Source organism: Daktulosphaira vitifoliae, unplaced genomic scaffold, assembly GCF_025091365.1.
Source record: "Daktulosphaira vitifoliae isolate Bord-2020 unplaced genomic scaffold, ASM2509136v1 Scaffold_1, whole genome shotgun sequence".
In the NCBI taxonomy this organism is placed as follows: Eukaryota; Metazoa; Arthropoda; class Insecta; order Hemiptera; family Phylloxeridae; genus Daktulosphaira; species Daktulosphaira vitifoliae.
In genome coordinates this window covers 83,996,517-84,020,708 of record NW_026099572.1, presented here as the reverse complement: position 1 = coordinate 84,020,708, position 24,192 = coordinate 83,996,517, and the positions used below count along the sequence as shown (strand labels likewise).

General features: G+C 29.4%; 1 protein-coding gene across 3 annotated transcripts in view; it reads left to right on the top strand.

Moving 5' to 3' along the window:
• The window catches only part of LOC126903014 (uncharacterized), a 63,766-nt gene extending 41,620 nt beyond the window's left edge, over positions 1-22,146 (top strand). The window contains exons 2-6 of one of the 3 annotated variants that reach the window (XM_050680919.1): positions 513-581; positions 7,330-7,848; positions 11,358-11,585; positions 18,862-19,276; positions 20,790-22,146. In XM_050680919.1, coding sequence (XP_050536876.1) covers positions 555-581; positions 7,330-7,848; positions 11,358-11,585; positions 18,862-19,276; positions 20,790-20,881 — 1,281 coding nt within the window. In that variant the 5' untranslated portion in view covers positions 513-554 and the 3' untranslated portion in view covers positions 20,882-22,146. The remainder of the gene's footprint in view (positions 1-512; positions 582-7,329; positions 7,849-11,357; positions 11,586-18,861; positions 19,277-20,789) is intronic. The other 2 variants (XM_050680909.1, XM_050680898.1) reach the window with 2 other exon arrangements.
• The last annotated feature ends 2,046 nt before the right edge of the window (positions 22,147-24,192 follow it).

The following is a 24,192-nucleotide window of genomic DNA, read 5'->3' as shown; positions in this document are numbered from 1 at the left end:
TCTAGCCCTCGAATTTCCAATTCGGGTACGTGACCGGTTTTCCCAGTAGAGTAATTTTTCTTATATGTGAAATCCCAGACAACTCACTCCCCTTTAGGTAGCTAGTATGTGTTACCGCAGTGATCAACAATAGGGGTATATTTTCGATCGTCATCTCTCGGGACGGCTTTCCTCTCTTTATCTCTATAAAATGGAAGTATATATACGAGATGGGATGTAGAAGATCCGATGAACTAATTCAACGATTGCGAGTACGTTTCTCGTGTGGCTTAGGGTATATAAAACGAATAACATTAATAAAAACTTTCAAGTAGGTGATAACATTTCTGAATGATAAAAAGGTTTCTGCGATTTGTTACTTATCATAATGAATAAATTTATTTACCATCACACAATTTATATTCTAAGGTATATTCTAGTTATATTAGTGACTAGAATATTTTTGTTTTATTTTAAAAGTTATTCATTTATATTAAAGAAAGTATACTTAAAAATCATTTTGCTTTTTACAGTGTTGGAAATACTGCGAGGTGTTGCAGACCAAAGGCAAAAACATGAAGAGCATTTGTGAAAATAAATGTGTAAGTAAAAAAAAAAAAGTTAATCTTTATTTCGAAAGCCTCATTTATAGCTTTTTTGTCTAATGTTTACTAAAAAATAGAAAAACTAGTTTTTGGATTACAGTAATAAAAATGACTAGTGGGCGATTAATCTTTTTGTATAAAATTTGTTGCTGACGGGAGGTATTAAATTAGCAAAGAACGAGCGTTCTTTCCATGCCCTTATAAATAACACTTTATAATATAATATGTGTTTTATTGTGTTTGGGTACAATAAAAAAAACATATTTGTTACAACCCGTATGTACTATATACGTGCGGTCATTAATGTTTTGTTTGAGTTTTTAATAATAAAATAAATAAGTTATAACGCCATTAAAAAATAAACAAAAAACATGAATTATCACTTAATTATTGTTGAAAATGATTTTTTTTTGGATTTTGTATAGTTTTATATTTACATTTTGGCTCTAATTTTTTTACAATAAAATATTCTCAACTTTACTAAATGTTATTAATTATAAAATAAAATAATTATATTTTTTTAATTATTTAATATGTTATTGCATATATTTATACAATATATGAATACACATATTTATTCATTATCATAAGTAAACTAAGTGTTTGGTTACAATCATGTATATAAATAAACATCAAAATAATTAGTAAAAAAAATGTTTATTATTTTATGGTTACTTAAATAAATAGTAATTTAAGTATGTAAGAAATAAAATATATTCATATTATTTTATTTACTTTTATTTCGCAATCGTAATGGTAAATGGGTTTTGAATAAATAAATATATTTATTTTTTATTTGTTTGTATCAATCATTCAAAAACTCATAAAAGGATTACATACCAATAAAAGGGATAGACTGTCTCTATTAAAAGTCATTGATTTCACAAAAGCATTTAATCAACGTAAAGTACGTGTCGTCCACATAAACTTTGATCGAAAGGGTTGATTTCAATTCTAGAATTAATTTTCATTTTTATTAGTTATGCAATTTAGTCATTACGTAGCATTAAACATTAACGTTGAATAAGTGGTTAATAATAATTTTGTTTTCATTAGTTTAATTCTTCATTAAAATAAAATGTTTACAAAATGAATGTCATATTATTAAATATTAATTCTTGCCGTGCTGTGAACTAATTTAAGTAGTGTTTTTTAGTCTTTGAATTTAGTTTTATTTTTTACGTTTTTTACCAATTTAATATATATCGTGTTTTTATTTTTAACCAAAATTTATGTCAATGAAACTTATCTCATTTTTTCGATTACTTTATATACAACTAACACTAATATTTAGTCTTTGATCCAGGATACTTTTGTAGTTTTGAATCTCATTGACATAATTGGTATAACAAATAGCTACTATCATTTGATGCACACACCGAGGTGTATGTAACGTTTAAATAATTCATGATTTTTTTAGAAAAAAGGCAAAAATTACTACGTCCCAACTAAAAGGCTCATTTACGTATAAAAGTTTTTCACATGTAAGCATTTTACGATTCATTCTTTAAAATTTAAATCATTACCTTTCTGAAGTATAAGTAAAAAGTTTTACAAAACTTTATTAAAACATAATAATTAGATTCATAATTCAAAATTGTATGGAAGTATAATATTTTATTGTATTGATTTTATTTCGTGGGATTTAGTTAATTTTGCTGGAATATGATTTTATTTGATGTTTAAGTAATACTGCAAATTATATTTCCTTGTAGTCCATTTCAAATGCATTCAGTAATTTTTAAATGACTTTAAACTTCATTGTTAAATATTCTATTAAATTTGATATAAATGAATAAATTACAATGATTCTTTATTGAATTAACAATAGAATTTATAGTCAGAAAATCTCAAAAGAGTTTTCCAAGTCAAATACTTATAATACGATTATTGCAACGCGAAATAAAACTCGTTGAAATAAAATTTTACTCTTTTGTTGAAATAATTTTCTTTTTAATAATTTCCTACGTGATTAAATTCCATTTTGGTAGTATTTCTTTTTTAATCTCCGTGTACAACAAAGAGTAACGCAATGGCACAACGGTTGTACGAATGTTACTCGTTAACCCTTAAAAGCTCTTTTAGAAAATGCTTAATGATATTTATATCATAACTTTTCTACTATTGTGGGATTTTTTAATGTATTTTACACACAATGTGATAATTATAACGAGTATGCATAAAAATCAAGCAAAGTATTGAACAAGAGTGACTCGTGTGAAAGGAACTGAGATGTTTTCACTGTGTATAAAATGACAGAATCGAAGGAATATCTAAATACACAACGTGTAAATATCAAAACTCTGTGTTATAGGTAAGCGCTTTCTCGTTTCCGATGAATAATTCATAGCGTTTTTCGTACGTACCTCGTCTTTACAATGTGAACACACATACTACGCTGGTAATAATATTTTCTTTTTTCTTATAAGCTCTAAAATTAAAACGATCGTTCCAGCGCTGGTAATTTCAGTAAGACCGCGTGTAAGCCTGCAGGGCGTACAAAGTAAAATGTAAAAATATGTAATATTATTATTAATAATTACATCAGAACGCATAATGGTAAGCTCTAACGGCTACTGTTGGTTTCTCTTATGTGACGAGAGCCTATGTACTAACACACACTAACACAACGATGATGATAAACGAATGAATTTACCCGGAAAATAACAGCTTGGCGCCGTCGGCAAGTTTACATGTCCACGTTGTACTCACTGCTAACACTTTACAGCTAACCGACAAAATATAATAACAATTCAGTATACAGAATAATTATGAATTTATGCGTACAACGTAAAACAGCAGCCACTTCAGCTGGTAAATTCAATTTGTTACCGAGTACATTATAATATGTGTTATTACAATATTCGACGATTGTTATCTTCTACTTCACCAGCACCGGATTTTATGGGTTAAGCTGCTGGTTGGTGTGGCGAAACGTTGGCTTTACAAGTATAGACTGCTCTTGGGAGTGGTGCGAGTGTGTATTTATTTATTTTTTTTTTATACACAAGAATATAAGACGACCTTTCTGGTAATTTTTCGTATCCGCAGGACTCCACAATTATAATAACACATGCTATTCAAAAGCATAGTTTTGAACTTAAATACTGTGTGGCATAAAAATTGATTTTCCGGAAATGGAAACATTGTATTTTTTAAATTTTTTATATCTTCAAAACCCTTGATATTTTTCTATCGAATTGAGTTTAATAATATTAGTCATTTATTCGGGTGTCCATTGTATGATTTCCATTTCTCGTAGAATTTCAATCGTAAACGAGATCAACGGAATATATTTGGAGTAAGAATAATAATTACAGGGCAAATGTACCTCAAAAGTTGTGATATTGTATTCAATATTACAATATATTCGATATTCAAGCCGAAACGTTTGTAATATAAATTGTAACCCAAGGGGCATATTGTTTCTGTTATTGAAATTTCAAGAAAAGTTATTTTCCAATAAAACGCCACTGCTCATATTTTTCTTTGGTACAATTGTTTTGTATATAAAATTCAATCGCTGCAGTTGATTTATAATATAGTCTTTTGTGTGTTTTGCTTTTCTTTACCTTTTTTTTTTGCGGTGAACCTTTTTGCACTAGATAAAAGACCACTCGGAGTTTAATGTTGATTTCGCGGTACTTCGATAAAACCACCTTCGTAACCATTTTCACCGTAACAGTTATATCATTTTTAGTTTTCACTTTTGCGTTATTTCATTTGGACGCCTCTATTAAACAGTCTTTGTATTCTGTATGATTATAAAACAACATATCTTAGCCAGGATAATAATAAACAGGGCGAAGAGAAAAGATTCGAGAAAGCCACCCACATTCTCAAATCGATCTAAATATCACTCTCTAAAAGACAATAAACCTCCCGGGTCGTGAAGAGTACGTGAAATATGTTTATTTTATCGAAATGTTATTTGATAACAAAATAATTTTGGTTCGATTTCGTTTCGTATATTTGTCCTTATACAAATGCACACGAATCCAGAATTTCTTAAAATTCCGGAAAACCCATTGTTGAATGTTGTTCAAATGACTGTTTAGTCATTGAAGGAGATTTGTAGCACAATCGGGGTGTGAAATTTGATTCAACTATAATGTCACGATCAAGTTGTATCACGTGTTTATGTAACGGAGACATATAACTGCGACTGATACACTAGTACAATAATATTTATGTGTGCTGTTGTTACGTTGCTATATATTAAAAAGTGTATTGTCCGTTGATTGACATATTGAATGCATATCTGTCAGCATCGTGACATGAGCGCGCATGTGTAAAGCGCCAGCAATATAGAGACCATTGTTCGTCTCAGATTGTGCGCTGTATTTTTTATTATTGTCTGTGCGCCCAGACAAACTGTCGTACGGGTATGTATATTACATACAAAGTATACATTTTTCCGACGTCGTGCTACCCGCGGGTATATGAGAAAACAGCTTTTTGATATCGTACAACAATGCGGAAAGATAATCTAAATAGATAAAATTCTGCGATCCGATGCAGAAATCTCCGTCCGTCCTGAAATTTGTCAACCATTATACAATTACATGCAATAACAATGCAGTAATATAATATCATTGTAGTATTGTCGACCGAATTCGGCACATGTATTGTATTACTTGTTGACGACCATGAAGTATTATTGCCAAAATAAATACGGATATGGTGGCAATATATACTTTCGTACAATCCAAGCAAATATCGGTTTTTGAAATCAAGTGTTTTTTTTTTTTTTTGTCCGACCCATAAATCGCATTTATTGTTTTGGTTTCGACTTTTCCGCGACAGCGTTGCGATAGCGTTTTTGTTCTTCGGAAAATTGGCAATTATAACGCCTTGTTGGATTTTATATTATTTATTGCCGTCAAGACCCGCCTAAGCTGTAGCTGTCGTGGTAGCAGTTATTCTTCTTTTTTTTTTTTTCAAAACCGTCTAACATGTACAAAAATTAAACGGACGACGGAGAAGCTGCCAACCGAATAATGACCCGACGTATAAACAATGTTATTATTGTTAATGTTATGTTGCTCACGTTTTAGTGAAAAATGACTGTACATTAGTCTGTAGGAGTATTATTATTATTATTGTAACGAACACGAGGTGATACCTTATGAATAATCCTTTCTCTCTCAACTTCCCCGTCGTATGTTTTGATGAAAGCTCCGACAAATGCTCTCGTATTCTTTGCACTTATTAAAATTATAATCAGAGTTTCTATTACAATGTCGGATCTCATTTAATTCAGATCAAACTAAAAGAACTGTTCAGCGTCAGTATCAGAATACATAATTTTCCAGAGATATGTTTGATGTAGGTTAGCTATTCAAGTAAAGGAAATCCACCGGTTACATAAAGAGTTATAACAGCAGTTTTTTTTTTTTTACAATTACCTGTGCTCGTCTCCTGTAAAAGTCCTTAGGCGTTGTAAACAATTATGAAAACAAAACGGCTGGTTCAATACCTACTGGTAATAATAATAATAATAATAATAATTGTAGTAATTGACTCTTGATTTTCATAAATATTAATAGGAAATTACCGTCAGGGTGATTGGTTGTTTTGTGTAAATTAATTATGCCCAGTCTAGCCAGGACGTGCAATGGCTAATTTTCGTTTAAAACTAAATTTTCAATAATATTTCTATGCAACTATCCAATCGCATATCATGTGGTACTATTATCGTTGACATTATGAGCCCAAGCGTTTCGATAATCCCAGATTATCCTATGCTGTCACTATGAAATATTCCTCTGCCATTCGTTATCATTAAAAATATCGTTATAATCCGTAAATATTCTGTCTTATTTCTCTTTAGTGTTGTCGCCTCGTGATTTATGTAAGACTTAAAAAAAAATATTTGTGTTGTAGTTATTACCGCCTTGAATAAATTGTCTTTAAAATGAAATTGCAAAAAATGAAGTAGGCTATAAAAATATAATATAAACACTAAAAATAAAAAAATCTATTAAGCAGGCTTATCTCGACTGTGATATAAAATATTTTATTTATTTATTCTTCTGCAATTTAAACCGAAGCCCGAAAAAGCGTTTCGATTAAAATTTGTATTTTAATAAGAACTAAAATGTAATCGGTATATCGAAAGTTTTTAACGCATAAAAGTACATAATAAAGTTTCCAGTAACGGCCATTGTTGAGCGGATAAATCTTTTGCGTAAGTTCGTTCCATTGAAACAATGGAGTTCCTCTCTGTAATTAACTTATTCAGTGTAATTTGAGAGTTTATGTCACGAAACTTGAGTCATTATCCACACTACTTGTTTAATCTAAAGAATTTTATAAACGACACATATAAACTATTGATGCAAAGCTTGCAATCGATAAAACAAACATTGTATCATGTGGGAAAAAATGATTATAATTTAAAATATTTTTTTAACGCAATAACCATTCGAAAATTAGCAAAACATATGTATTTTAATTAATATATTTTTTAATTTATTATGTACGTTAAACACATATATAGTTTTTAATTTGCGTTGATAATGGTAACGTTGTTCCCGGAATACGTATCCGCGATTATTCAGTAATTTGTTTGTATCTTTTTGAGTTGAATATTTTTAATATTTCTTAGTTTTTAAGTAATATTAGCCATAAGTGATTAATTTTTGTTATTTTATATTATGTACGAACTGTATATAAATGATGTCGCTCTAGTCGAATAATTACATAAATAACTATATTTTATTAAATGAATTGTTTCCTACAGGACACCGGTTGTCAAGAAGCTTGTTCGTTCCACAACTGGCATAGTTCGTCACAACCCAGTCCAGTGGTTGAAGCTCGAGGCGAGAAAACCCTTATGATTGACGCCGGAACGTTGCGGTGGCCAAAGCCAACCGACACGACTTCTTCCAGACTGGTTTATGTTATAATGAGACGCCGCGAGCCAGGCACCCGGCGCACGTGGTCACAACTGGGACAGACGGCCGACTACAAGTTACGGCTACCAAAAACCACCGCCCCATCAACAGTCCGCGTGTTAGCCGTTTCTGTCGAAGGCCTAATGACCATCTACAGTCCAGATTCGTCGTTAGACATCTCTGCTACCACAGAAATCAACTCCGCAATGTCCCTTTTATCACCTTCCAAGTCTGCCGGTCCATCGGCGCAAGATCTCCGCGATGCAGATATTATCATTAGAAGTTTAGGCCGCGATCAGATTCTTGGTATCCGATTGCCGTTAGCTGCTCGGTCGGAGCCTCAAGAGGAATCCCTCAGATTGATGGTAAGTAAAACATCTCGCTTGAATTATTTTAATGAATTTTAAGTGCTCTGTCATAGTTCAGCTATAGTACAGGCCGTCCGTAATATAGAATGGTAAATATTTTATTGTTTTCTTTGGCCAAACATTTTATGTTAATACATGTAGGTAATTGAAGTCACCGAGTTTAGTGGAGTGCACATCGTTGTTTTATAACTCGTGATAGTACTGTAGTATTGAAGAACTTTTCGATTTGCATTGTATACCACATGTCGGTGTTTTTACGGTTTGTAAAAAAAAAAACAAAATAGCAGCAATAAAAATTACCAGACGAAAATAGAAGGGTTTGGAGTGAAGCCAAAAAATGCACCAGCAAAACACATTAAAACAATAATTAACGTTCCGTTCGAAAGGCCCACCATAGTAGTCTCCATGTCGTAATTCTTCTAACAATTTTTTAGCGACACACTTGTTGACAACCAAGATTGTTGACTTTTATTTTGTTTTGCTTACGACAAATCATGATTACACGCTTAAAATTCTATACGACTAATTGAATACATGTTTAAAGTTCAAAGTCACCGTCGCATAACGGCAAGCAGCCTATGTGTATAATGTCTAAGCACGTGTGTATTTGGTCGTGTGGACGTGGATTGATGAGGACAGATGCACGCTGGCGTAGATAGTTGATCTTTACCTTATTTTGGATTGATGTGATGACTTGGAATGTAGGGAAGTATAAATATTATTAACCAGAGCACGTCGACGTGTCCGCTGTGATGACGATGACGAGAGGAGCTTTCATTTTCTTCATTTGCATGCGTACGTGACAGCCCCAAAATGTAACGGAAAAAATGAGTTCTATATATTTCCTGGTGGTATTATAACAAGTGCACAATCGATTTTTCTTTCTTTTCCCATTAATAATATTATTAAATTCCTTATGAATTAAGCACATTCCGAGCATAGCTCGGAAGTATTATGTATTCTCGATAACAAAAGACGATAATTTTCAAGATTGAAAAAATTATAAAACCCATCATATATGTTGAATTGTATTAAAAACTTCGTTGATTATTGTTTTGTGTACGTAATATCATTATTTTATAGCCTATTTAAAATATCTATGTGGGTACAAACAATCGTATCGTATACGAACTTTGTTTTCTTCGTAAAAGAATAGTTATTGTAATATCTACATAATTGACTTCTATAGGGTTTTCCGATTATTTTTAATTATTATTTTAGGATAGCGAGTTGTGGGTAATTTCATATAAACAACTAAGACAATGACGTAACTGTTCGTCTCGGTCTAATGAATATAGACATAATTTTATATTCAACGAATAAATTAGAAGATGTAAAAGACGCCGACATTGTTATGTTTTATCCTAAAAACTCTTATTAGCCCAAGCAAATTGAGTAGTAAATTTAAATTATGAAAAATAAAAACCGATAATAATAAAAACAAACTTCTTTTACGAGGGAAACATCATTATTATACTATCGCTTAACTGAAACTTAATTTAACCAAAAGCAATATACTTAATTTGATAGAAAAAAGTTTGCAATACTTAAATGTACACACCATTCATATTATGTATGATAGTATAGTGATAAGTTTACAAATAAATAACATAAAATTTAAAGACTTGATTTTAGAATATATCAAATGCTTTCTCGGATATGTGTAATTAAAAAGTTTCATTAAACAATTACGAAAAATATGTTTGGTGAAATTCGTAGCGTGACCCTGTTTATCCATCATAAGGATAAGATTGTACAAATATTACACAAATGCGTGTGAAATTGAACACCTGCAATGTCTCTCTATTCACTTTATCCAAATGTTATTAATATAATCATCAGTCTTTATGTTTTCTAGTCTACGTCCGTCACGGTAATATTTTTCGTCGTTATTATTATACGCTGTACAATTTAATCTAATTAAAAAAACACGCACGCCTTCTTGAAAAACGAAACTCCTCCTTTCGACCATCACAATTTAGGCAGCTGTTTAAATCGCAATGGTACTCAAGTTTAATAAATAAAATTATTAAACAAAGAAAAATACTTTTAAAAGATTGTAAAATCGCGATTTGTATCAGGCGCCATTGACCGTGTAATAGAAAATTGTTTCCTTGTACGTATAAAAGGTACAAGACAACGGTATTTAATCTGATGATTGAATCTCAGAAAGACGGCTAACAACTAAGAACTGAAAAAGTAAAAACGTGTTAACGGTCTATCGTTATTATTTACGGTTTATTTTTATTATCCTTTTAGATCTTATTTGACAACATTGTGACCTTTATTTCCATTAAAATAATGTAACTATATTTTGAGTTGTATATATCTTTAACGATCGAAAAATGTATTTTTTATTTTTTTATTAATTCCTATATTTTCAATAGTAAAATATAAAAAAATGCAATCGTTTACCAGTATAAAAATACCTATACTCTTTCTCTCTAAGGGATAAAAGGGATGATTATGGAATGTAAATAACTCAAAATAAATAAAAATATGATTGTCAATAAAAATAATTGTCCTTGTTTTGTCTGAAATGAAAAAATCTAAATTACTTATAGAAAATGAAAAAATTTGAATCTTGTAAACTGAAATCGGTTTTTATTTCATTTAATATGTACTCAGTTCAATTTTCATTTTATCTTTTTTTTATTGCTAATGGCCTGTTAAAAATTTATTTTTCCTTTAAAAAAGGTTTTTGGTATTTTATCGATACCTGATAGATGACGAATAATGATGATGGAGGTCTCTGTAAGGCAATAAGTCATCATTGTTTCCACATGCTGCGTCGTTATCAACGCTATATCCATAACGACTGAGTTTTTATACGATATAAACAATGTTTTATTCATACATCATACTATCAACTCGGAGATGTTATTATTATTACATCCTTCATAAAAAATCGGGAAACGTAGATTTTGGCAATTTGGTGAGCGAAGAATAAATTTTCTCAGTTACAGCAAAATACAATATTATTAATGCTGGGTCAAGATTTTTCATGTTTCCTTCGTCAAATGATCTACCAGACTAAGACGGAACAGGGGTCTTTTTCTTTGATATGCTCTTATTAAGTTTCATTCACGTAGGTTATTGTTTTTATTATATTTTCATACAACTCAAGTGTACAAATGTCATTGTATTACAATCTGATTATATGGTATATGGACGAAATAGACGTTTTTTACTCGTACAACCATTGATTATATACTCTGATTCTACACGATGAAAAACTTATAAAAAATAAATAAAAGAAACTCTTGTAAAACTCCCAAACAGAATTATTTGGTTGGATTCGCCCATAAAACAAATATGACCCTTTTTTAATTCTTTAATAAATTATTCCAATTCAGAAAATAACTTTTTCACGCTCGTCTGAAATATTTTTGTTCGGTTATAAAAGAAGATTTTTAATGCGACTGACTAAAATAAATATGTAACAATTTACTAATAATATAGTCCACTAGGAATAAAATGATCTATAGCCCCTTTTTTATTTTTAGGGTGGTGATTCTTCGGATTCAACGGAAGCTTGGAATTTGCGTGAGGTATCTATGATCCATCAAAAGGTTTTGGTGATTGCTGAAGTGGCATGGGACGCCAGACAAGTACGCCGTCCTGCTTACTTGGTCACGTGGGAAATCGTCGGTGGAGGTCTGAAGGGCAACCTGTTTACGGATACGACGTGCGTCACGTTGTCCCTGTGGCCGGACACCGCTTATCTCATACAGGTCAGTATATCACATCTATTATAATGTATATATATTAAGCACATTAATTAGGGTCGTGTTGTACTGTAACGCTTCACGGTGTGGTTTTCAATGTTAGCGACAAGGAGACACATTGACAGTGGATGACCTAATATTGCGTGCATCACCTGCGTGGTCCATCGGTCATTATTGTTCTACGCTTAAATTAATATGTATTGTTTCAATATTCCCCAAAAGCGAGGGTGGTCAATACGGATACTGTTGTTCAGGTGTGATTTAACAGAGTTCTGTCATTTTTCTGACTGTTTACATAATATAGTTGGGAAAATATTTGGGAGTGACAGATTGCAATCGTAAGAATAATAAGCGCAAGAGTAAAATTGTTCCCACGATTGTTCGAAAAATCAGTTGTGACGCTCACTTTAAATACAACAAATAATAGCAATGAAGAGTCGATGAATTTTAGAACCCGTTGGAGCCACAATAATTATTTCAACTTAAATTGTGCGGAAGCAGTAATAGCCTAGGGTATTATCGTAGCCTTAAGTAATTTATTATTGTCGCGTAAAAGCCGGAAGGTTAACCAGAAAAATCGTAGGGGTTCTATGGATGGATTGACTGAGCATGTAGTGCATCATTATCGATATTTAGTCAATAGGGGAAAATGACGGCGAGATGGTGTATCGCGATGGTTTCAATGGGTATTATCAGTGAAATAAAGTCGAAAACAAAAGAAGTGTAAGATATCTACCGTATTGTCAGTCACGTGACCTGCAGACGGCGTAAAGATCCGGGCTACCGATCATGATTGCTTACCACCAAAAGTCGTAATAAATCCTCAAAGAGTTTCCGCTTCCGATCGACCATACAAAAAAAAACCTGCTTAAATGATAGTCCCAGAGAGATTGAATAAAAAAAGAAGAAATAGCCTTGTAAAAAAAAAATTGTTTAACAGTAAATGAGATTTATGATAGTTTTCTCTAGTGGCGTCTGATAAGCTCTATTATTGCCGAAACTCTCAACAACTATTTAAAGAATTAAAACAAAAAATATATGTCAGTACGTAATTTTAAATATTGTCGCGTTCAATAACAAAAACGCTCATTTATAGCCAGTTAATTTTAATTCTATACTCCATAGCTTTTTTTTGTATTTATTTTATCATAATTGAATAATACATTTTATTGTTCTACTCATATACAATTAAGTTACAGGAGAGATTTTTCTAAGTCATTTTGTATGAATTTTAGCTACCACCACGTTACACGTAAAAGTTAATAAATTATAAATCAGTTAACCCACGAATGAACGCTTGGTGTGATTGGTCATACATCAAAAGGCTTACAAGACACACTTCAAGGACCAGAGTGTTAATTTCTGATGTAGTTAGATAACAATGAGGAGGCGATAACATCGTCGGGAGATGGTAATTATATGGGTGACACGGAAACGTTTGGACAAAAATATAATTCAACGGAAAGCTTGCTACTAGGACACTACAATTGACAAAACGAGTATACGATCATGCTGCTATGTTGACATTTAATACCCTATGAGTTTGAAAAAAACATACTGTCTAAGAATAATTATTACATGAGCATCCTACACATGATTTTTTTGTTAATTCATTCCATTCCGGCACGTTATGTGTTAGTTTTAAGATTATTATTTTTTGCATTTTTTTAATCATCACACAGGCTACGACGAGAGTTGTAGCCGCCATAGATCATGTCAGCACTCTGTTATAATTAAATGTGGTTATTATTATTATTATTGTAAATCTTCGACCGTGATAAATCACTGAGTTAATAACAGGTTGGCTGACGTCGCAACGTGGCCGCTGTCGCATGAATATTTTTGATCAGAGAGAGGTTGGGTTCAATAATCCAAGCGAATTCCAAACACATTCACTGTAGGTGGTAGGTGAACATGATTAAATAATGAAGCGATGTAAAAAAAGACAATAAAAAGACGAAGTAGTGGATTTTTGTCACGTGGGCACAATGAACTACAGTAGCTGTGAAGATGGTACATATCGAGTCTGTTGTATACAATATGATGATTGAATACAGAATATTGGAAAATATCCGAAAGAATATAAAGCTTTTAGGTGAATGTCGTTCACAAAAAAGATAAGACATTGTTTGAAAGAAAGAGACAATATATAGTTTTTGGGCTATTGTAATTTTACATTAAGTAATGGCAATGTTTCCCCTTTTAAATAATTATTTTTGTGACCGCTGGAATTTATTTAGAGGAGATTTTGCTGATAAAGCGTCGGCGACTACGACATAATCATTTGATTAACTTAATGCAATTCGGTCTATAAAAGTAAGCCAAAGACATTATTTTCACGAAAAAAGCCAACGTCGCACTTATCTCTGCACATTATTGTAGTGTCATTACTATTGTCAAGCCATTTCGCTTTGATTCACTTTTTTCGTGTCAAAATCGTATTATTCAAATAACGAAAGATAAGGTTGGCCGATTATGCACTCGCTATATAGAATAACAAAGCTCAGACGGGTTCCAAAATAATGCTGTTGTATAAACACAATTTATAGCTATATTTTTATGAATAAAAGTGTCCAATATTAATAAATTATTGAAATAACAGCAGCTGTTTATTGGTACGTTTTGTAGCGACTAAAGCATTTCGTTCGATAATGACACTTTTGGTTCCTCAACCTTTGCGTTCATATATACCACAATAATGTTATTGCATGACCGCCATGCGTCACTAAGATCAAAATTGAAGATTTTATCGTGATACATTAAAAACGCGTTAACCTCCGTATAAGTACAATAATAAATATGTAGTGTAGTTAATAAAATCTCTGTTTGAGTTGGAAATAGGCAATTAAATGTGAGTTCAAATTATTAGACACACATCATATATTCATACCGATTGGTAATAAAACGATTCTATCAGAAATGCTTAACGAGTACATTAATATATTAACTATGCGGTCCTTTGAAAATTGAGTTTTATAGATCTTAGTTATTTACTATAATGAAGTTGTACTATAAAAAATCCTTAAAATTTGTTAAAAATTTTTGCCTTTTAGTTTCCTACAATAAGTGATATTTAATAAAGTTTTCGTGATAAATTTATTGAGTGAGTACATTTTTAGCAATATATTAGAATTGAAATGTACATTTTGAGTTAAAAAAACTCAGTCTGTATAAATTTTTGTTATTCTTTGAGAATATTTAGCTAATTTAAAATCTGAAAAATATTTATTTAAATTTAATAAAATGTTTACTAAGTCAAGTTTTTTATTGTTTTCTATAAAACGAATATATTTATGAATCTAAGTAATAATTTCTTGTTGAAATACTTTCATAATTTAGTATCGAAAAAAAAATTTTATACGGCTCATAACGTAAGTGTTCATTTGTGTATGCTTCTTAGTTTTGACCACATAGATAAAATGCAAACTCTGTGTCTATAAACTAATTCTAAAGGTATGGAGGAGGCAGAATGCAATTGGACTTTAATGAACCACTGCGTTGGTTTGACTTCGACGGTGGCCAGAATATACTGTAAATCTAATTTTGATGCGCTTGTGGTCTAAAGAAAAACACTGTCACATTTTCGTAATGTTTCACTTGACGTTAATTTAGTTTCATTCGTTACGTTAATTAAACACGTTTATTAAATAACTGAAAATAAATATTTAAATAATTCCTTTTTTTCCTCGTGTATTTATTAGTTTACTGAAAAATGGACGCGGTTAAGTTCGTGTCTTCACAAGGTTTTGAAAACACATATGTTGGTCAATCGTTGCTAAAGAAAACTAATTTCTAGGTTATTTTTTTATTTTACTAATGTTTGTTACGAATTAATATTTACACGACTTTTCTCTTTTCACTTTAAACTACTATTTTTACACTTATAAAGCAAAAGCTCACTTGAACTCATCTCGCAAAAAACATGATAAAATATTTAATGAGAACAACACTTTAGCAATTGCAAATCATTATCGTCAGAATAAAAATTAAAATCACAATAAGTTCATTATTCTACAAATTGTGTTTAACACATTTATTTTATTCGCATTTATACCATATTTGAAACAGTCAATGTTATTCACTATTAATTACAAGCGTCATGTGATATTGTTATTCTAATTGAAAAATTTCTCAAAGTTTTTTTAAGAAGAGTTTTAGTACGCTATGATAAAAGATTGTGACGAGAACTCGTAGTGGTTATTTCAACTGGCAATACAATAGTATATGGTGTGATAAACATAACAATGTGTATGCCTTCAATTTTTATTAATTTCAAAACGGAAGTCATGAAATGAATTCTGTAACTATTTACTATACTAAATTCAATCACATATTAATGGTGCTGTACTGATGTTAGTGGTTAGGATGTCTGTCTGTGGTCAGAGATCAGATATGTTAGGTACTTCATGTGCATGACGGAATGCTATAAATACTATATCTGTATTAACAGAACACTCATAATCTTTTTTCGTGATACAAAATGATCATAATTTATTAATAGTTATGAGTCAATTAATTTTATTACTTCAGCTAATAACGATACTTTTTGTTAAACGATTTTCTTTTCTTAAAGTTATTGTAGTATTATATTCATGTATATTATTTATTGTGGGATAAATACAACTGAGTTCCTGAGAACTTAGTTAATTTATAACAATTAATTTCTCGAAACAACCGATTTATAAAGTAAAAAGCGCATTAAGTAGTAATCACGCGACTCTGGTAATCTAATATTATAATATGCGGGAAACTAACAGTTTTTTCGACAGTGGCGCATCTTTGACGCGTGATAATAATTACTACCTTAAAAAAAAGAAATGAAATTTATTATCGTTTTGCATTTGTCTTCATCGTTCATTTTGGAGCGTTTCAATTTTAATTGAAGGGTTCACACTTATTACGTTATATTCTTATAACTCGGACCGGTATTGAGTTGCGACTTCAGCACCAGCCCCTTTTCTACTTGAAAAATTGTAGTGTCCGTGTGCAATTACACGACATCCGGTTACGCCCATCATCGCGGTCTCAGTACCTACTAAAAAACCATGGGATAATGGCCACCGACCACAATGGTTCTCGGCTCCGCACTACACGGGCTTTCTTCCCCTTCTTCTTCGACACCCATAGTTCTAGTTGGTGGTTCGCATAGATCCAGTGACGGCACATTGTTCATCCAATTAATCCATTGACCAAACACAAGACTAACTATTAATTGCTTATGGCAGTGTACAAAACGTTGGGTATTATAGTAATCCTATTTAGAAACGCCGAAACGTAACTAGACAAGTTGTATAAAAGGAATCACTTTACCCTCAAATTGAAATTGCGCATCGCATTAGACATTGTTTCATAGTGAAACATTGTGAATCCTGTTCGTAGATATTTTCAAAATACAATGTATAAATTATTTTTTTCACTTGACTGGTGACATATCTCAAGTAGAACGTACAAAGGAAACCGCGTTGACATGATATTTTTCTACTCTCGTTTTTATTATTAACTTTTGTAACCCCGAGGTGATGTATTAGCGGATTTTTAACGACATAACCATACAATAAAAATAATAAAAGAAAAGAATGTTAAATGGCTCGTAAAATTGGAAATTCTTCCTTCTTTTGACAACCACTGCAGCTCTGTTATAAATATCATTAAGAAGTATTAAATGTAGAACTTTGTCCCAGACAAAAACTTTTTCAATTTATTTTTTCCTGGCCAAAAATGCCTGTTTTTTGCCGTGTGCGGATGTTTTTTTTTCCTTAGGAATATAACTTAAATCATTGCAGCTTGTTTCGTGTTATTTTTTAACTTTCCGTTATTAATTTTTTGCAAAATAATAGAAACGAAAATTTTCATTACATGGTCGAGAAAGTGTTTAAAATGATTTTGTTTATGCAATAATCAGCAAAGTATATCGAAGGAGGCAAATCGTTTTGTAATGTAAAATAAATCATTACAGTTTGAAATCGTTAAAATAATTTACAAAACACAAAATGACAAGTTGACAGTAGTAATTATTTAAATTTAATTCTACACATCTCGAGAAAAACACGCACATCATGCTAATTTAATTTACGTTATTTTTTATTTTGCAATTCTATTTATTTTTTGTTAAACGATACGAACAGCTCCCAACTTAAAATTATATATTATTCGTTTGTAGTTCTTTTATATGAATTATTTTCTTCAGACAAAAAATTTAATTCTAAGTAATGAGTTGCTGTTGTTAAAGTAAATTTTATAATTCGTTTAACTGCAGAAATTATTAATTAAGTGAAATATTAATCTTAATTAGATATCAAAATATCTCTTTTCTTATTTATATTTAATCTGAAAATATACTCTTGTTTTTGTAAAAAAAAGTTCTAACTTAAACTTCCTCTTATACGTTAAACGATTCTACGCATAAGAAAATTTTCTCAAATAAACAAAAAAAACACAAGTTTACTTTGAGTATCCTTACAAAGTATTAAAATATTATATAGGTCAGACTTTCATGCTTTTGTAATCACCGTATACATTACCTAGTAAATTGACTTGCCAATTTTCGTCAAAACTCAAAATAAATATGTTTCTCAGTAGTTGTAGTTTTAATGAAGAATTTTGGAGTTTATTATAATACTTAGTATCATTGGAATAACATTGATATCTTACGTATATATATTATTTGTACAAATTGTTTTTTTATTCAAATTTAATAACATCAAAATATATAAATAAATAAATATTCCAGGCGAAAAAAAAATATACGATCTAATCAATTATGCTCTAAAACTAAGTTTTTGTTTTAAAACACATTAAGTTACGATGTTAATTATTTTGATAAAAATTTTAATTTGATAGGTTTTGCTCTGAGTTCAACAATTGGTGAGATTAGACTAATGAACATACTTTTATAACGAGATGCCGCGAAAAATATCAGCAACGGAATATCTTTGTTTTTTTTTTAAGCGTAATACATTTTAAGTATTTGGCAAACTAAAATACATGACTGTCATTTTTCCGTAACTATAGCTTAAGATCGCTTTTAAGGTGTGTATTTGGGATGGAATAATAAAATCTTAATGGAGGACAAGTGTAGGTAACTCAATGACTTAGTGATTTTACTTAGTTCCTTATTTTTACAGTATTTACAAAAATGTATATTCACTTCAAAAGTTATCATTTCATTATATATAATGAGTTCTCTTTAAATGGTTAATATTGAACCTACTTGTAAATAATTATTTAATAAATGAAATTATTTTACTTAAATTATTTTTATTTGAATGTTTTATCATTTTAGGTATCACTTTTGGGCGGAGCTGATGACTCTGTGAAAATGTCCAGTAGTCCAACTTTAATGTTAGACACTAGGAGTGCAGTTCACTCAACGCCCGTTGAACCTTTTGCGCCGGCAACAGAAACTACAACCTTCGAAGTTGTCATGGCGGATTCTAGTGATAACAGTAACGATTGGGCGAAGGAGGACGATGACGTGACTGCTAAATTATCAGCACCAGAAGCATCGGCCAGTTTAAGGCATGCTGAATGGCAACTGATGGCCGCCGCTAGTCTAGGAGTAGCTTTGTTCCTTTTGTTGGCAGTTTTGCTTGTTTCCTGCAGGACTGCATCTCCAGTCATTTTAAAGAGCGATCCTGAGTGTCCACCTTTATTGGATGAACTATATAAGCCTTCATTGGGCTTGGGCAAATATTTAAGTAAGTTGTATTTTTAATATTAAGTTACTTATGACTAAAATTCACATTATTTTAAGTTGTCTAATTTATGCAAATATGTTATTTACATAAATTAGATAACAAAGTTTATAAGTTATAATAATTATTATTATAAGGTGGTGGATATTGATCTAATTAATTAAAATTAATAATTTATTTATAACTTAATTGTTCTAAGAAAGTTTCAAGAGTTTTTGTTCCTATGATAAGTTTGACTCTTGAAAATAAATAGTTCACACAAATTTTCATTATTACATCGGCAAAAGTCTCTAGGAGGCCTTATAATGTGTTTAATAAAAGAAAACTAATTAATTTCGAACAACATAATTTTTTAAACTTTTCGCTCTGTTTTCGACTAATATAATTTATGACTTTAAAGTATTAATTATTAGGATTATAAAATAAAATTGCTCCGAGAAACTATCAACACCAAACAATTAAAACGCAGTTTTATATTATGTAACTAACTTACTTTTATAATATAAGAATTAACGTTGAATATTATTCAACGTTAATTCTAAGGTTGCACATAATTCATGCTGCTATATCAGCCATTTTTTATTTAAATTATCACTACACAGACTACTATGTATATAGTTGTTTGTGAAACAAATAAAATTTTTTTCATCAAGCATATCTAGTGATGTAACGAATGAATATTCTCTAGAAGATTTTCATGGTAACTGAAATATTATTCTGTAGAACATTACGGAAGAATTATATTATTTAAAAAATATATAGAACTGAATAATTTATTTAAGAATATTTAATGAAACTTGAAAATTACTAGAAGTAATGATAAAATAATCATCTTTTACTCGGTTGATAGTCGCATGATAATAAAAATATCAAATATTCCCTAAAAAAACATTTGAGCAAATAATGATTCTATGGCTTCTTAAAGTTTTTGCATTTCTAAGCATCGCATTTTTTTTATTCGTACGGATTTTCAATATATTTTCTATTTCTATGGATTTTTAAAGTTATATTTAATGTTCAAAGACTAAAAATAATAACCCTTGCAAAAAATTCTTTAGTATAGATGAAAACAAAAACTTCCTAGTTAAAAAAACTCTACATAGTTATCGTAAACAGAGTTCAATTTGGCAACCAAGTATAAAGTATAAAGTTATTTTTAAATATAACTTTAAAGCGTTTGCAAACTCGAAAACAAAAAATTAGAAAATTGATGAACTTTCATTCGAATCAGTCATATCTCTAACTTCGATTGATTAAATTATCTAAAGCTAAATATATTTATTTGGAACTTACCAATTTTTCACTTGTTGATCAATTCAGGGACATTTTACAATAATATAATAAAAACACGATAAAAAAAAAATTCCTATTTTGAGAATATTTTTAAAAACATTACAGGGAATATTCTCGAAAATTATTATTATTATAATTTTACGACGCAGTATATCTAATTACTTATCTATTAAATATTTTTTCTGATTTTATAATAACTTAACTAATTTTTATTTTATTATAGATCGATGTCGAACGTACAATCAAAGGCATTTTGATAATGATGTGTCACCGTCAAACCAATTGACACCAGAAGTACTTCATGTACGACATTAAGTTGGTTTGCCCCTTAAGTGATTGTCCTGTCGTCGTTTTATAAGGCCGAGTCCATACATAAAAAAACAAAAAGTATCGACTTGTGTTTTGTCTTTTTTTTGTATAAATCAATATTTTTTTTAATATGTTTACTTTGTACATACATGTATATTTATTAGAGACTATGTAAAAATTGTTGTTGATTTATGTTTCCTAAATTTTGCATTGTATAAACCTATATTTATTATAACTATTAATTTTAATAAATTATACATATTCAATTTTTGTACTCATAGCGCGCGAAAATCTCATAAATATTGATATCTCAATTTATAAAAGAAGCACTCTGTGTGATTTTTTACTGTTTGTTAAAGAAATACACAAAAAAATAATTCTGAGAGAATAAATAATTTAAAATTGCCTGTTAATATGGTGAGGCGTAATTTCTTATTAAAGTAATAGTGTGTATTTTTTACATGTTGTTGTCTAGTCATTTTTGAATAATTCTTATAATAAATTACGTACATATTGCATTTTAAATTGAAAGTGGTGACGTCACCACCTTAGGGATCGATTTTAAATACTATTTTTTAACTATATTGTTATTAAATACTTGTTTCTGAATTTTTTATTTTTATTTGTTGTCCATGAAATGCATTTTAAAAAACTATTAATTGATGTAATATAAAAGTAACTATGAATGTAAAAAATGTTTTATTTTGTATTCTGAGCTCACTATATTGTAAAAAAAAATATTTTGTCATGCGTAAAATAAATTGCTGTATAATTGCTGTGAGTTGACATAAATTAAAATTTGTCAACAAGTGAAATTGAACATACTAAAAAATAAAATTATGTGTTTTTTCTTTTCTTTGTGAAGTGCGATAACCTAATTCTAAGTAATTGGCAAATTTCAGTCGAGTGGATGTCAAATACAACTAATATAAAATTATATTTTCGATGTAAATTGTATTCCAAAGTGAACTTTAATCTTCAAAAACACTCAGAAATTATTTTAAATTGCATATAAAATATTTAAATTACGCACTCATAGTGCTTAAAAATATTAATTTCTTTATACTCAAACGAAATGATTACACGTGTATTTACATCAACGATCTCATACAATTGTGACTGTGGTTAATAAAAGAAACTGTAATACTTATTTGTCAAATTTTTATGCGACTTTGTTAACAGATTTATGACTCTGAGATTTATTTATTGATTTAAAGAACTTATCTTTTATCATTTTTGAACAAGAATTCACATTTATAGTTTATAGTTTAACTAAATATACAGATTTAAAGGACATTATTTACATTCTATATAATCCGAGTTAATCATTAATCATTGTTGTAAAAAAATAATTATGTATAACTATATACTTTACAGATTCTGAAAATTCTTTATAGATATAAATTAAATAAATAACTATAAATTGCAAGTATATTTTAAAATATATTTCTAATTTATGTCGAACATTAAAATTCAAAATAATATATTGTTGACGCTCATTGATTATTTAAATGAAAAATTATTAAACAGCTTGTTAGAGAATAATTTAGTTGTTTTAAATAATACGAAAATATTGTACTTTATGAAAAAATGATTATGCATATTTCTTTTGATGAATAATAACTTTCGGTATTCTTATAGTTGTTATAAAATAATTTTACAAATAAATAGGGTGACTTCCTCATTGAATGAACAGTTAAAAGTTTTTCATCTTTTAAAGTTCTTTATTAATTTATATTTTGATGTTACACTCATAAAGCTAAAAAAATTTTGTTCTCTGGAAAATTCATTACACTAATAATGTGCAAATATTTATAACTAGCTAACAACACATTGTAATTAATAATGTTACATAGGAAATTGGTATTTTTCAGTGAATGTACACAGTTAATGGATATTATATCAAAATTTTTAATATTGCAGTAGGGCTTAATTTAACTATTTTCTTTGTTATAAAATCTACTAACGTCAACCTAAGTTATACAATATTATATCAATCGTATACTTCAAAATATAAAACTAAGTTAATATTGATTTTAGATTTTTGATCCATACAAAATTTGAAAGGGTTCATAAAATATGCTTTTATTATAATAGACCCAAGTATTAAGTAAAGGTTTTTTAATCTAAGCGATCTCAAAGTAACAAGTAAATATTTTTTTCAATAAAGAATCTACCAAGTTCAATAAAATCAACATAAGCTATTTATGTTTCATTTTTGTTTTATGTAGAAGAAAAATAACATCAAGGAATGTGAAACACATTGTACTTCTTTTTTTCTAGTCATTCCAAGATTGCAATCGGAAATGTTTTTGTTTTTTTTAACAATAAATTATACTATGTTTGAATGGATTGTCAAAATAAGTCGTTGATTTATTTAGTAGTAGTATTCGAATGCAAAATTCTGTATTCGGATATTTTTTATTTACGAATTTGATATAATAGCATTCTAAATACAAATATAATATTATACATTTTGTTTGAACAAAAAAGGCGTAATTAAAAAGTAGAAAAATTTTTTCACTAAAAATTTTCTATTAGAAATGAATATTAATTAATTTTATTATTATATTATATTAACTAATGTCAAATTTTGTTTAGTTCTTTAGACTAACGGTAAATGTTGATGATGATAACAGTTATTTTTGACTATATTTATAAGTATTACCCAATTTCAAGATGAAATAAAAAATAATTTATTGGTAAATAAGAAAATAAAACTATTTATTCTATAAACTTTTTTTGTTTTAGAGGTACTCTAATTTTAGTAATCCTAATTATTCTTAACAAATATTCAGATGTATTGTTTCAGTTGTGAAAAACAATATTAAAAAAAAAATTATTTCTTTTCTACAATACAAATTTTTTCATATGTTAGAATAAAAAAAATAGATTAATTAAAAAAATATTAAAACATCAAATTTGTATGCATACGGATCATCTTAAAACCATCAAACAGAAGAAACAGTGCCAAGTGTTTTGCTCCTTCTTTCATAATATAAACAATAATTAATCTTGGAAGAGAGAGCGTCAAAACCTTCCCACACTAAAGAGTTAGAACTCATAGTTCGTATGTATATACCTACATAATGTATTAAATTCATTTTATATCATTATCATTATGAGTATAAAACACACTACACTTGACATTAAACGTTTATGTATTGCTGGACGATGAAATACACTCCAACGAGTTCTGTTTGTTTTTCATTCTATTATTTCTTCCTTTTAGTAAAACGTTCCTATACTTTTTAAGTTACATTACAATAATAATACAAACAATACATAATTCCTATAGTAGACATTTTTTCAGACGC